The sequence below is a fragment of the Vicia villosa genome, unplaced genomic scaffold (genome assembly GCF_029867415.1).
Source record: "Vicia villosa cultivar HV-30 ecotype Madison, WI unplaced genomic scaffold, Vvil1.0 ctg.001626F_1_1, whole genome shotgun sequence".
Taxonomy (NCBI): Eukaryota; Viridiplantae; Streptophyta; class Magnoliopsida; order Fabales; family Fabaceae; genus Vicia; species Vicia villosa.
This window is the reverse complement of record NW_026705677.1, coordinates 224125-241007: the sequence shown is the minus strand read 5'-3', so window position 1 is coordinate 241007 and position 16883 is coordinate 224125. Positions and strand designations below refer to the sequence as shown.

Genomic DNA, 16883 nt, shown 5'->3' with positions numbered 1-16883 from the left:
ACAGTTTCAATTGATGATTTCCATTGTCATACACTAGGTTAAGAACAACTTCATCCACTAAATCATTGTTTCTAGAATTGTTATCAATGTTGAAGTGAGATTGAAAATGATTTTCTTATATGATTTAAGTATGTGTTGGAGTTCTAAGATGGAGGAGAGGAGATGACCTTAATGTGGTGCTTAATTTTGGCAATTTGTCTCCTTAAGTGATTATGATGACTTTAGATTTCTTTAGCCAATAAATTTCTTTATTTTTGAAATCCATATCCAAACAATTTGAAAATTTCTTCACCCACCTCCTAACCTTCTTGCCCACTCCCGGTGAATTTACCACACTACCCCTTGTTTCGGAAGTTCATTTCCGAAAAGGTACTTTTTTTGTTAAAAAAAGGTGTTTTCGGAAATGTATCTCCGAAAACGTGTTTTTTTTAATATAAAATATTGATTTCGGAGATGCATCTCCGAAATAAAGTTACTTTTCAGAAAATGTGGTGTTTTCGGAAGTTCATATTCGAACGCACCCCCTTGGAGGAATTCGGAAATGAACTTCCGAAATATTCCAAGACCAAATTGGTCTTGGAATGTTTCGGATATACACTTCCGAAATAATTAATAATTATTAAAAAAATTAAAATCAAGGTGAATCAATACAATTAATAGGTATAAAATCAAGGTGAATCAATAAAATGAAGGTGAATCAATAAAATCAAGGTGAATCAAAACATCCTAAACTATTTGAAAGTTAAAAATTATTTTACTAACTTATATAAATCAAAAACATTTTAATTCCATAAGTAAATTTTGAATTATATAGAATTAAATATAAAATTTATTCATTAAAATTAAGACAAAATCTTTTTTTAATTTTTTTAAACTAAATAAAAAATTATCTCATTTTTAATTATGAATCAGAATAGAAATATATAAATATATAATAATAATTATTAATTTTGTAAGTGAAATATATAAATATATAATATATAAATATATAATAATTAATATATAAATATATATAAATATATAATAATTATTATAAATTAAAACACTCATTTTTTTAATTTTTATAATTATTATATAAATATATAAATATATTTATAATTAATATATAATAATTATTATATAAATATATAAATATATAATAATTTTTAAAAATATATAATAATTATTATAATTATTATATAAATATATAAATTAAAACACTCATTTTTTTAATTTTTTTTGTAAATACATAATGATTATTATAAATATATAAATATATAAATAAAAAATTATAACTCATTTTGTAAGTGAAATTATTTTAATTTTTTTAATTAAAATTATTTTAAATTTTAAAATATGAATCAGAATAAAAATATATAATAATTATTATTCATAACTAATAAATTATATCAAAATATATAATTATTATTTATTACTCATAAATTATATCAAATTTATAATATATAAATTAATTCATATCCTAAAATTAATTTTTGGAATTTTTAGATTTTTTTTGTTTTTTCGGATATGCATCTCCGAATTAATCAAAATCCCAATTTTTGGGATTTTTTCGGAAATGCACTTCCGAAGTCTGAAAAAATTTAGAAAAAAAAATATTTCAGAAATGCATTTCCGAAGCAGGGGTAAAATGGGATTTTCGTTGGGGGTGACCCCCATAGGGAGGTGGGTAAAGAAAAAACCAACAATTTTGAGCCTTTATCTCCTTATCTCCTCATTCATCAAAGCATCAAAGCATCAAAGTAGCCTTCTAAGTTTACTTCTGCACAGCAGTAGTGACTCACATTTAAAGGAAAGTTGTTAGTGTGTCAAAAGAATTGAAAGTCTTACATTTAATGGAAAATAAGACGTTGGATAACATAAAACCATGAAAATTCATACATTTATTTTTTAAAATTTTGAGTGAAAATGTGATATTCAATCTTTTCGTTATAACGTTTATTTTTCCTATTTAATAATCTTTTAAGTTCTCTTTAAAAAATGTAACTTGTAAAACATTATTTATTACCAAAAAAAATAAAAATAAAATCCAGACACCAAAATAAACCACTTATATAACTAAGTGATTCAATTCTAATAATTAATGAGTTTTTTGTCAAAAAAACAAAATAATAATTAATGAGTTTTAAATTAAGAAAAAAACCTTTTTAATGAATTTGAATTTAAATTTTAAGAAACAATTTTTGTTTAAACTTTCTTTTCAAATTAACTTTAAACTATCTATAGTTTTTTAATAAATGGTTCAATTAACTTAAATTAATTGAGCTAAGAGTTAAAATAAGTTAGAGATTCAAAATTCAAATTCTAACAAATATGTAAATATTTACTAACAATTAATACTTATAATATAAATATTTTTGGAAAATTCTATGAAATAATGGAAAATACTCTATTATAAAAAAGATATAGGTAAAAAAAATTGATACCTAATATACTTCTATTAAGTTCACCATACCATTAAAAACCTCTATATCAAAACCAATAATAAAACCTCACACAAGATTAGAAACATGAAAGTAACAGCCAAAAGTTTACACCATAAAACAAAAATAGAGAAAGTTAAAACCTGAATCACCTGAGACAAAAACCTAAATCTGCAAAATCAGAAGCATCAAACTGCAATATCCAAAGGAAATTGACATGTTATTTTCTGCATCATATATATTATCATTTTATTTTTTTTTATTTTTTTTCCAATTATTTCATGCTGATGATGACAGTTATGTACTAATTCAAACTAGGGGTGTTCGCGGTGCGGTTTGGTTCGGTTTTGAGCATAAAAGTCATTCTAACCGCGAGATAAAAATACATGCGGTTCGGTTTGGTTCGGTTGATTTTTAAAAAGTCATCCAAACCAAACCAAACCAAACTAATGCGGTTAGATCGGTTCGGTGGACCGCGGTTTACACTATAAAATAAAAATGTACTAAAATAAAAGGAAAAAAGAAAGTAATTCAATGTCAATATAATATATGATATTATACCATACAAAAGAAATTATATTACAAGAACAATTATATTACAAGAACAGTAGAGAACTAAAAATACATTATAAATGAAATATATATATTAGATAGTAGAGAATTACATATATATGTAGCTCAATAAAATACAAAAACTAAGTGGATTATGCCAAGACTTAAGTTAATAAATTAATTATTAAAATTCAAAACGTGAGGTGTGGTTGTGTGCAATTGGATTTGGAAAGATAATAAATTAATTATTAAAATTCAAAACTTAAGTTAAATATGCGGTTCAGTTCGGTTTGGTTCGGTTTTGTGAAATAAAAACCGCAAACCAAACCGAACCATGCGGTTTAGTCCAAAAATCATCCAAAATCATCCAAACCAAATGCGGTTTTTTGCGGTTTCGGTTTGGATTGGTTCGATTTGCGGTTTTGCTTTTGGATTGGTTCGGATACGATCACCCCTAATTCAAACATATTTCAAAAATATATATTTTATTAGCTAAAGTGGTATTTTCTTCAAAGATACTATGATTGCTTTTCTCCTATAATTTTGAACAAAACATTTAGAGAATTTCATTATTGACCCCATGGAGTCACTCCTAGCGAAAACTTAAATTTAACCCTGCTACGGAGATGCATCCCCGAAGTTTTTTTTTTTATAGATTTTTCCAGATTTCGGAAATGCATCTCCGAAAAAATTGGAATTTTGATTAATTCGGAGATGCATTACCGAAAACATAAAAAAATTGGAATTTTGATTAATTCGAATATGCATATCCGAATTAATCAAAATCCCAAAATATTAAAAATTTTGGGATGTTAATCAATAGAAGAGGGATCAAGCATAATAAAATATTTCTTTTTTTCATATGACCAATAATTCCTTTTATATCTATCTAATCAATTCTATATATTAACAAAACATTATTTTTCTCTCACATGAATAATCAATTCCAGATAATGTCAAATAAATAAATAAATAAATAACACATAAGTCTACTTTTACAAAAATGAATTTAATTATTATTTTTAATTATAAATAACACTACTAAAAATTTCATCAACTAATGTACTTTTTATATTACTATTAAAAATTTACTTAATAAAAAAAAATCTTTTTTAAATTCTTAAACAAATTTCTCATTATTTTCTTCACAGTACTATTTACATTTACTACTATAATTTCTATCAAATTGATTTTATATGAAATAAAAAGTTTCTTTTAATTTTTTTAAAATATTCTCAGTGTTTTTTTAATTTTATTAAAATTAAATTTTACTCTATTCAATTAAAATAAAGTATCAAATAATTTATTTGTAAATAAAGTAATAGATAGTTTTCAAAATGTGCATAAAAAAATGTTGAAAAAATTTAGTCATAAATAATAACTACAAAATATTTTAATTAAAAAAAAGATGTTAATAATTATTATTATATATTAATAATAATGATATATTTTTAATAATATATTTTAATTAATACAATTAATTGTATTGATTCTCCTTTATTTTAATTTTTTAATAATTATTAAATTTTTTAGAAATGCATATGCGAAACATTCCAAGATCAAAAATAGGAATATTTCGGATATGCATCTCCGAAGACATTTTTTTTCTTTTTCGGAAATACATCTCCGAAAACACCTTTTTTTTTTGTGTTTTCGAAAGTGCACTTCTGAAATCAATTTTTTAAAAAAAAGTGATTTCAGAGATGCATTTTTAAAATATAGGGTCATTCTAGGAATTTCGCCGCAGGTGACCAAGAAATAAAGAAATTCCCAACATTTAAATGTATTAATGTGACCATTATTTTTTTTTTGTTGTCAATTTTAGGGTCTGTTTTGGGAAAGAGTTGAATCACACTCATTACTATAAAATTTCCCAAAATAATTGAGAATTTCTTTACCCACTTCACTATTTTCTTGGTCATCTCTGGTGAAAAACCCAAAATAACCTCACTTCGGAAATGCATTTCCGAAACGCTTTTTGTTTTTCAAAATTTGTCTTATTTCGGAAATGCACTTCCGAAAACACGAAAAAAAGGTGTTTTCGGAGATGCATTTCCGAAAACACCCCTTTTTTGAGTTTTCGGAGATGCATTTCCGAAAACACCCCTTTTTTGAGTTTTCGGAGATGCATTTCTGAAAACACCCCTTTTTTGAGTTTTCAGAGATGCATTTCCGTAAACACCTTTTTTTTTTTGGAGAGGGGTGTCTTCGGAGATGCATATCCGAAATATTCCAAAACCAAATTAATCTTAGAATGTTTCGGATATACACTTCCGAAAGAATTCAATAATTATTAAAAAGTTAAAATCAAGGTGAATCAATACAATTAATAGGTATAAAATCAAGGTAAATCAATAAAATGAAGGTGAATCAATAAAATCAAGGTGAATCAAAATTTCCTAAAATTATTTTACTAACTTATATAAATCAAAAACATTTTAATTCCATAAGTAAAATTTGAATTATATAGAATTAAATATAAAATTTATTCATTAAATAAAATTAAGACAAAATCTTTTTTTAATTTTTTTAAACTAAATAAGAAATTATAACTCATTTTTAATTATGAATCAGAATAGAAATATATAAATATATAATAATAATTATTAATTTTGTAAGTGAAATATATAAATATATAATATATAAATATATAATATATAAATATATAATAATTATTATAAATTAAAACACTCATTTTTATAATTTTTATAATTATTATATAAATATATAAATATATTTATAATTAATATATAATAATTATTATCTAAATATATAAATATATAATAATTTTTATAAATATATAATAATTATTATAATTATTATATAAATATATAAATATATAAATTAAAACACTCATTTTTTTATAAATACATAATAATTATTATAAATATATAAATAAAAAATTATAACTCATTTTGTAAGTGAAATTATTTTAGTTTTTTTAATTAAAATTATTTTAAATTTTAAAATATGAATCAGAATAGAAATATATAATAATTATTATTCATAACTCATAAATTATATCAAAATATATAATTATTATTATTCATTACTCATAAATTATATCAAATTTATGATATATGAATTAATTAATATCCTAAAATTAATTTTTGGGATTTTTAGATTTTTTTTTTGTTTTTTCGGAGATGCATCTCCGAATTAATCAAAATTTCAATCAAAATTTTAATTTTTGGAATTTTTTCGGAAATGCGCTTTCGAAGTCTGGAAAAATTTTTAAAAAAAATAATTCGGAAATGCATTTCCGAAGCAGGGGTAAAGTGGAGTTTTCGCTGGGGGTGACCCCACAGAGAGGTGGGTAAAGAAATTTTCAAATAATTTTATTTTATTTTACCACATATATAACTGAAAATATTCTGAAATAGATTAAGAGAAAGTTATATTAATCTTAAATATGTATGACGCTTTGAAAGTGTTAATTGAAAAGAGAATTGATATTCATATAAGCACATGCTGTAGCTGTATTTTAGAAGGTGTATGTATAAGGTGTATGATTTGGGTGTCAAAATAGCAAGCCTTGATTGAAAAATATGACTTTATCAACAAATAGATTTGATGAGTAATATTGTTAGATATTATATTTACTTGATGTAAAAAAGAATTCTTATTTTGGATGGTTAGTTAGTATGTTAGGAAATTAGTTAATAACTTCTTTTGATCTCCATATAGGAAAGATCACCGTATTTAATGTAAAGTTAAATATGTTTCTAGTTCCTATAAAATTAACAAAAATTATTTTTAGTCCCTATAATAAAAAAGTCGATTTTTAGTCTCTATAAAATTACTTTTTCACTCATTTTTAGTCTTTGTAGAGAGACTAAAAATGAGTGCAAAATTTATTTTATAGGGACTAAAAATCGACTTCTTTTTTATAGGGACTAAAAACTAAAATTGAGATATTTATAGGTATGCAAATTATTATTTTTTTCATCAATAATAATAATGAGTTTTTTTCTTGAAGTTATTCCATTAATATGGTATTATGAGCAATTTTCACATCATTTCTTCATCTCACCTCTGATCTCTTCTTTCTTTTGGCTTATCCCTCCGATAACCCTGGTCAATTATGGAAGTTTTTCAACCAATTTTTCTAATCCCTATTATTTTCACCCTAACGAAAATTCAGCTCTCATTCTTGTTTCATCTCCATTGAATAACAAGAATTATCATTCTTGGGTCCGTTTAATGCACATTTGCATTGATGGAACTCTTCTCAAACCTGATGTGTCTGATCTGTTGTATGCACAATGTGAGAAGTTGTTATAAGTTTGACAGTTGTTAGAATACTTAGAGGGCATGTTATTGAGTTAGTTAGAAGGTAACTTTTTCAGCAAGTAACCTTGCATTTGTCTTTGTATAAGTATTAGTTGGTACATTGATGAATGAACAACTTGACCTCTTGATCTAACAAGTGGTATCATCATCGTGGTTACGACTTACGATGCTTTCCTTCGATTAAACAAAAATATTGCAGTTGGTTTAATCGTTGAGTCTCTTTCGTTTTTCTTCTGCCATATTCTTCTTCTTCATACACCTTTTTTTTTCTTTCTTGATTTATATTTGCTTTCTCACCACTCCCGATGACTGAACTCTCACAAGAACGTCTTATACATCCTGCAATTCCAAGATTTGATGGGTTTTATGATCATTGGTCCATGCTAATGGAAAATTTGTTGCAATCAAAGAAGTGTTTGGGACTTATCGAAAATGGCATCATGGTAACACCTTCAAATGCGACTCAAGAACACTTAAAAGTTGTGGAGGAAAGAAAGTTAAAGGATTTGAAGGCGAAGAACTACTTGTTTCAATTCATTGATAGGTCGATCTTGGAGATCATTCTTATGCGGGATACAACACAAGATATTTAGGATGCTATGTGTCGCAAATATCAGAGTTCTTCCGCAAGGTCAAGAGAACACACCTTCAGACACTAAGAAAAGAATTTGAGGATCTTGCAATGGGAGAAAAGGAAACTGTTGACGAGTACTTTGCAAGAACACTCGCTATTGCCAATATGATGAATGCACATGGAGAAAAATTGGAGCATGTTGCAGTTGTGGAGAAGATATTAAGATATATGTTAGTAACATTCAACTATGTCGTGTGCTCCATTGAAGAGTTCAATGATGTGACTACAATTTCCATTTATGAGTTGCAATGCAGCTTACTTGTGCACGAGGAGATGATGAAAGGTCACAAAGAATTCATGGAAGAGCAAGCACTAAAAGTGTTCAATGTAGGAAGAGGTAGAGAAAGATCATGGGGCAGAGGACGTATTGGAGGCAGACAAAGTAAAGAGTATGTAGAATGTTATAACTCTCACAAACTAGGTCATTATCAGAGTGAGTTTCCTAGCTGGGAAGAAAGTGTGAGTTAATTTGAATTCAATGAGGGAGAAGAGATGATATTGATGGCCAAGGGAGAATCAAATGGCAGGATCAAAGATAACCAAGAAACATGGTATCTTGATTCAGGATGTAGCAATCATATGGTAGGTGTTAAAGCTTGGTTCTTTGATTTTGATGGAAATTTCAGAGAATCAGTCAAGCTAGGTGATAGCTCAATAATAAAAGTCATGGGAAAAGGCAATATGAAGTTGAGCTTTGGGAATAAGGCATGTGTGATAACTGATGTCTACTACATACGAAGTTTGAAAAATAATCTGCTGAGCATTGGTTAGCTCCAGCAGAAAAATTTAAGTGTAGTTTTCAAACACAACTCATTCCAGATTTTCCATGAAGAAAGGGTCTAATCTTGAAAACATGAATGTTTCATAATAAGATGTGTGTTATTCATGCTCCAATCATTATGCCAATGTGCTTTCATATAATAAAATAGATGGAGTCTCAACTATGGCATATGAAGTATGCACACTTGAGTTTCAAAGGACTAGACCTGCTTGTGAAGAAGGAGATGGTGAAAGGCTTACCAAACTTGGTAAGTACTGAGGAAAGGTGCAATTATTTCTTGACTGGGGAGCAACATAGAGATATTATCCCTAAACAAGCTACTTGGAAAGCTAGTACAAAATTGGAGATTGTACACTCTAACATTTGTGGGCCTATTAAACTTGAGTAACTTGGAGGAAACATGTACCTTATTACCTTCACAGATGGATTTAGTAGAAAAACCTGGGTTTATTTTTTAAAAGAGAAGTCAAGTGTTTTTTAAGTCTTCAAAAGGTTCAAGGCATTGGTTGAAAAAGAATCCAACTGTCAGATTAAATGTCTTAGAAATGACGGGGTGGAGAATTTACATCAAATTCCTTTAGTGAATTCTGCAGCACACTAGAGATTAAGAGACAATTAACTGTTGTATATACTCCACAACAAAATGGAGTTCTATAAAGGAAGAATAGGAATCTCATGAACATGGTTAGAAACATGTTATCATGCAGGAATGTTCCAAAGCACTTCTGGCATAAAGTAGTGAGATGAGCCACTTATGTCATGAGCAGAAGTCCTATTGCTGTAAAGAACATGACTCCTGAAGAATGTTGGAGTGGAATAAAGCCCTCAGTACATCACTTCAAAGTATTTGGGTGTGTGGCTTATGCACATGTCCCTGACTCCCAAAGAAAGAAGCTGGATAGCATAAGTGTAAAGTGTGTGAATATTGGTGTTAGTGATGAATCCAAAGCATACAAACTGTTTGAACCAATTGAAGGAAGAATTATCATCAGTAGGGATGTGGTGTTTGAAGAAGAAAAAGGTTGGAATTGGGATAACTAAAGTCAAACAAGCCTTGAAGAATCACAAGTAGAAGAGTATGAAGCTGAAGCAAAAGAAGAAACTGAGGTAGTTGTTCCAAGAGCAATATAAAATCCAATTGATGAACCTGATGAGGGTCATGCAAGAGAAGAAGATAATGAAGGAATAAAAAATACATAAGATGTTGATGATAAACCAAATCAGTGAGTTAGAAAATCTCCATGTTATCTAAGAGACTATGTGACTGGATTAGAAGGTGAATAAGAGGAAGAGAAAGTGCACAACTTTGCAGTTTTTAGATCTAATGAATATCCTACAAGTTATGAAGAAGTAGTTAAATCAGAGGTATGGAGAAAAGCAATGGATATTGAAATAGAATCCATTGAAATAAATTATACATGGAACCTAACATCTTTTCCTAAAGGTCTCAAGCCAATTGGTGTCAAATGGATATAAAAAACAAAAGTATAATGAGAATGGGGAAGTAGACAAGCAAAAGGCTAGGTCGGTCGCAAAGGGATATTCACAAAGACATGGTATTGATTTCAATGAGGTCTTTGCACATGTGGCTAGGTGGGACACCGTTAGGAAAATTCTAGCAGTGGCAACAATTCAAAATTGGTGTGTGTTCCAACTAGATGTGAATAGTGTCTTCTTACATGGTGAACTATCTGAAGAAGCTTACATTAGTCAACCAGTAGGATACCATAAAGGAAAACCTGAAATGGTGTAAAAACTGAGAAAGACACTTTATGGTTTGAGACAAGCTCCAAGGGCATGGTATAGAAAAATGGATTCATACATTTGCACTAACAGGTTTGTGAAGTGTCCTTATGAACATACTCGATTTTTCAAGCATGGACCTAGAGGAATATGCTCATTGTCATCTTGTATGTAGATGATCTTATATACACAGACAATGACTTTCTAATGATGGATGAGTTCAAATAGTCAATGAAAGGAGAGTTTGACATGGCTGACTTGGGAATAATGAGGTTTTTTAGGGGAATTGAAGTAAAGCAAAATATTAAAGGAATATTCATACATCAACATAAATATGCATTAGAAATCCTATCAAGGTATGGAATGGAAAAATGCAACAAAGTGTGTTGTCCATATGTCCGTGGTGGCAAACTGGTGAAAGATGAAGAAGGTAAAGCTGCAGGTGCCACCACCTTCAAACAAATGGTAGGAAGCTTGATGTATCTCTTAGCAACAAGACCTAACATAGAATTCTTTGTGTGTCTTGTGTCCAGATACATGGAAAGACCCATAAAAATTCATGTTGCAGCAGTTAAGAGAATCATGAGGTATCTACAAAACATCCTAGATTTTGGAATCTGGTTCAAACATGAAGAAAAGAATAACTTGCAGTTGTTTGGATGGAGAGACTCAGATTATACTAAAGATAGAGATGACAGAAAAAGTACCTCAGGGTATATGTTCAACATAGGCTCAAGACCAGTCTCATGGTCATCAAAGAAGCAACCAATTATCACTTTATCGACAACTGAAGCAGAGTTTGTAGCTGCTACCTCATGTGTCTGCCAATGAGTGTGGTTGATAAAGGTTCTAGCTTACTTAAAAGTATCTCAGAAACAATGAGGGTTGATCATATTTGTGACTAAAGTTCATCCATGAAACTGTCGAATAATACTATCATGCATGGTAGGTGTAAGCACATAGATGCAAGGTTTCACTTTTTAAGAGACCTTATTAAGGATGGAACCATTGAGATGAAGTACTGCAACTCTCAAAACCAACTGGCTGACATATTTACTAAGCCATTGAAGCTCAATTTGTTTGTTAAATTAAGGGAGGTACTACTACAAAAAAGGCATTTAACAACAGTTGGAAAAGATATATAATCACACGGGTCCTAGCATTGTTATGTAAAGTGTTGTTGTAAATATGTATTTACAATCACGGTCCTGGGACCATTGTAGTATACTAGAAAGCGCGAGCAATATCACATTGGTTGTTAACTCAACCATTGTGATAGACCTAAAGGTCCCAAGTTCTATTCTCAACAGCGACATTTTGGAACATAAACTACAATTCATCATGGATACATTAGATAAACGTTGTGGAAAGTACCCATAGTTTATTATATGCTATGTATATTGCTTATTTTTCCATACACCTCATTAAAGGAATACAACCATTCAAATTGATGAAGAAGTATATAATATGAAAAATTAAACCATTCTTAAAAACCAACTTAAACAAACCACTGATTTTTTTTAATTGCATGTATCTCGTCATTCATTTCCTGCTCTTTAACATCAATTAATTGGTTAGGTATATCTCATCATTATCGCTTATCATCGTGATTGTTATGATGACTTATCATCATAAAAATCAGGATGATAAGTGATGACAATGAGGTAGACCTAGCCAATAATTAGATTTTATTCAAATTAAACTGTAAGAGAAGATATCGATATAATGAAGGAATTAGGTCATTGAATCACATCCTAAATCCTAAAGAGCGTGATATGAATGATGAGACGTGTTTAATTCAGAAAACATTGACTGATATAAGTTGGTTTTCAAATACAACTTAATTTTTAGATTATAAGTTTCTATGTCAATTTAAATGAATGTATTTTCAATGAAAGGTTAATAAAACAAACAATCTACATAGCATATAATAAACTAAACTTCATCTACTGCCAACTTGTATAAGAATTTAAAGAACAAAACATTGCTAAGTCACAAGTCTATTTCTTGTGACTTGGCAATGTTTTGTTCTTGTTTTGAGAACATTTGTCAACAACAACAACAACACAAAAAATACATACAACAAAATTAAAAAAAAAAAAAACATACATTTTAGCAACAAAACACTAACAACATACAACATCACAAGATATATTAAATTGTTTCAAGAATGCACCTTTTATTGAAAATAATCGTTGAACTGTAACAAATTATGAAGTTCATCTAGTTTGTGATGATATAAAAAAGAAATACAAGGTGGATGAAGTTTCCACAATAATTCATACTTCTTATATGTTTTTCCATAGCAACACAAACTATATGTACCATAGCCAAAGTATGCGTTTTGTTAGGGTAGTGAACATGAATCTAAAAAAAAGGTTTGTCAACAACAATAAGAAACAAAAAACATGTGAAATCGAAGTAAATAATATGAAAATCATGTCAACAAACATTTATCTATATTTATCAACAACAACATACAACAATAAAAAAACCATAAACTATCTAACAAGAAAAAAATCATATGAAAATCATGTGAAACATAACAACAACATACATGAAAACGAGAGAATAAGGAAGAAAAAGAATACCATTATGTATGAAGAACAATATTGATGGTTATACTATAGAATATGAAAGCTAATGACGAAGAAGAAGAGAAAAATGGGTGATATAATTTTGCTATGAAATATACGACGATACTGTCAAGAAGCGAGAGTTAATTCGCTTGTGGGTAAACAATTTCACAACAGTTTTCATTACCAACTGTGGTGATAATATGTGTGTGCATGTGTGCGTGCGCGCGCGCGTGCGCGTGCGTGTGTGTGTGTGCGCGTGTGTGTGTGTGTCACAATTAATAGTAGCTAAAGGCTACACTAAAATGGAAGGGGTTGGTTACTTTGACACCTTTTCTCCTATTGCCAAACGTACCAGAGTCAGTTATTCTTGCCTTAGCTTCCATTTATCATTGGCATCTTGAACAATTAGATGTCAACAATGATTTTTTTCATGGTGAGCTCACTGAAGTAGTGTATATGGCTTTACCTCCTGCTCATCCTGCATCCAATTCTACTATACCTCAAGCTTCAAAATTATATCTATCGTCTAAAACAAGCAAGTAGACAATGGTATTCAAAATTGTCCCAAGCCTTACTCAATTTGGGATACAAAGAAGCACAACATGATTAATCCATCTACCTAAAATCCAATGCCAAATTATTTACAATGGTACTAGTATATGTTGATGATATAGTACTTGATGGAAATTGCTTGACAAAAATCTATGTTAAACAATTTCTTAATCAACAACTCTTCATCCAAGATCTTGGAAGACTCGGATTCTTCCCCAGTCTTGAAATTGCAAAATCAGATGTAGGCATTATATTGAATCAGAGGAAGTGAACCCTTAAATTACTTGAGGACACAATTTACTTGGGAGCCAAGCCATCTCTCATTCCATCAATCCAACAGCCAAACCCTCCCAATATGAGGGCGCTCCTCTAGAAGATCCTACTTCCGATAGAAGATTCATTGACAAACTTTTATATCTTACTTACACAAGGCAATAAATTTCTATCTCTGTCCAACATTTGAACCAATTCATATAAAAACCTTTGACTCCTTATTTCCCTGAAGCAACTAATATTCTCAGGTACCTTAAATCATCACCGAGCAAAGGCATCTTCTACTCTAGCACAACTCTAATCAAACTTCATGAGTTTACTAGTTTTGATTGGGCAAGATACCCTGATTCAAGAAAATCCATCACGAGCTATTATATCTTTCTAGGCACCTTTCTTATATGCTAAAAATCAAAATTCTTTCTAGGCACCTTTCTTATATGCTAAAAATCAAAATTATAACTATAATAGTATCAACTAAAATTCTACACCATAAACAAATTATATGTAATATTAACAACCATTGTTTGAAATTATATGTTGGGTTTGAAATTAGAGTAATACTAATACTGATATATGTAATTAGAGTAGGTAAATATAAATTAGAGTTTAATCTATTGTCTAAAATTATATATGTTAAAATTGATATAACAAATAACTATTATATTATAAATTAGAGTATAATTCACTGTTTATAATATTGACATTAATATGTAAGTAATTATCATGTATTGAAATTGACAGAACATGTATCTATTAGAGTAAAATTATATAAACTCATATTGATAGAAATTCGTATTAAGAGGAAAGAGATTTGTATTATTGAATGAACAAGTAAATATTATAGAAAAAGAACCTTTGTAATCATAAAGTTAATGCTCCTTCACTCTAATATTATTTTCTATTTTTTTGTCTTGACTATTATTCATCTTTTTTATTAATAATTTGATAAATTGTAATTCAATTGATAAATAGTATTAATTATATTCGTGACAGCTTAGTGACATTAATTAAATATATTTTTATTATAAGAGATAACACGTGAGCGATGTCTCTCATTTGTGTCGTTGTTCTTGACCTAATGTGGATGCTATTCTTTATAATTTATTAATGGTATCAGAGCCGATAGTTTGAGTAAGGGGCCACTGGTTCCTTGTATCGAAAGTCTTCGTGACATGGTAGTGGTTAGGCAGTGTGTCTCGAAGTGCATGTAATGTGGTAAGGGTCTCAACGACGATACAAGTGTATGTGAATGAAAGAGCTTATGTTTGAGGAGAAACATAGCGGATAGACTCACACTTGGGGGGAAATTGTTGAGATTGAACACTTTAGAAATAGGATGACTCATATACCTAATGCATATAGATTTTAGATGAATATGTGATGTTTCTCTTTCACTTATGTGTTTCTCTTATTCAATGTGAATGTTCCTCTTTATGACGAATTAGTTTTTTATGTTTTTCATATTTTGAATATTAATAAAAATATTTATTGAATAACGCTAACATGTGTCTTAAAAGACACTTGTTAATAATTAAAAAGTTTAATTATGTATTTGTAATGAATCCAATACATAAGTTTTAAGACAAAACTTTTTTTATTTAATTCTCAACATGTGCCTGAGCACATGTTAGTATTAATATTAATATATATAATAATTTAAAACTGACCATGATTGAATCTCAATATAATTTTAAAACCTTGAACTCAAAAATACATCGATCAACTATCGGTTTTATTTTGATTATCTGATTGTAATTCTATTTTTTCTTAAATAAGATAGATAGAGAAGTAGTTACAAGTCAATTTAGGGGGCTGTCTTGTGAAAGAGTTGAACCCTACTCATAATTAAAACCCAAATTATAAGGCTATACTTTACCACATACTGACATTTTCTGAATGAGATTAACAAGGATGCACGTGTTATGTCATTAGCTAATTAGCTAGTTAGTAAAATTAATCACAACAATAAAACCACACATGTAGACTCAGACTGCCCATATGAATTTTCATCGTACTGAAAATAATGTCTAAGACTAATATAACAAATAATCTCTCAATTTGATATTTAAATATGCATCACATATAAAATGTATCTAAATGCATTCTTTAATTGTCAGATTGGGCTTTAAATATATCTTTTATTAATTAATTATATTTTTAAATTTATTTTTCATTCATAAAATTGATCATGAAATTAATGACAAAAGATTATTTTTAAAATTTAAATATTTTTAATTATAATATTTCACAATATTTCAAAAAATGTTCTATGGTATACTTTATTTTTGCACACATGTGGGATATTTAGTTAATCACATACAAAAATTTAATAAATTTAGTTAAATAACTAAATAATTTATTGTAAATTTAAAAATTATTTAATTTATATAATTTAAATAATCATAAAATTTAATTTTTAATTGTATATTTAATTAAATTAATAAATATTGCAAAGTTTAATAGATTAACTTCTAGCAAGATGTTCAATTCTTGCAGAGTTGAGCTTGACAACACTACATAGCCTTCAATACAGTGACTTGAATGTGACAAGTTATGAAAACTACCACAAAATTGAGCTGTTTTCTCTTCACTTTCCTTGCTATTATAATTAAACTTTTCAAATCAAGATCTCAGTTCTAATATTAAAGTTATATAGTTTATAAAACAAACACATAGGACTAAGAATCAGATCTGTCAATGCTTCAAGATTGTACACTAATTTGGTGTACTTATGTGTGTATGTGTATTCTCTTAATTTTATAAATTGAATATTATACTGAAAAAGTCGGTTAATTGGAACAAATTTAGATTCAAGACAAATGATTAAGTTCTGTTTTTTTTAGGGTCCTACCCTCCAAATAATGGTGCTCTTTTTAAGTTTTGATACCAATATTTAATTAAGTAAAGAATCTTGTACACTTTCTTAATTAAACTAATCATAATCTCAGGCATAATAATTTTGGCACTAGGAATTGAGATTTGGTTTCATTTTGTCACTTAACTCTAGGCATCACTTTAACCTTCTTTTATTATTACTAGTTAAATTTAAAGAAATA

The 16883-nt window shown here is 28.4% G+C and overlaps 2 protein-coding genes across 2 annotated transcripts; both read left to right on the top strand.

Annotated features, from left to right (window-relative positions):
• Positions 1–7570: 7570 nt before the first annotated feature.
• On the top strand, positions 7571–8367 carry LOC131636068 (uncharacterized). Its single transcript, XM_058906715.1, has 2 exons — positions 7571–7708; positions 7810–8367. Exons 1-2 carry the CDS (start codon positions 7571–7573, stop codon positions 8365–8367), a joined length of 696 nt encoding a protein of 231 aa, XP_058762698.1.
• Positions 8368–10654: 2287 nt separating this feature from the next.
• On the top strand, positions 10655–11254 carry LOC131636067 (secreted RxLR effector protein 161-like). Its single transcript, XM_058906714.1, has one exon. The coding sequence runs from the start codon at positions 10655–10657 to the stop codon at positions 11252–11254; it is 600 nt and encodes a 199-aa protein (XP_058762697.1).
• The last annotated feature ends 5629 nt before the right edge of the window (positions 11255–16883 follow it).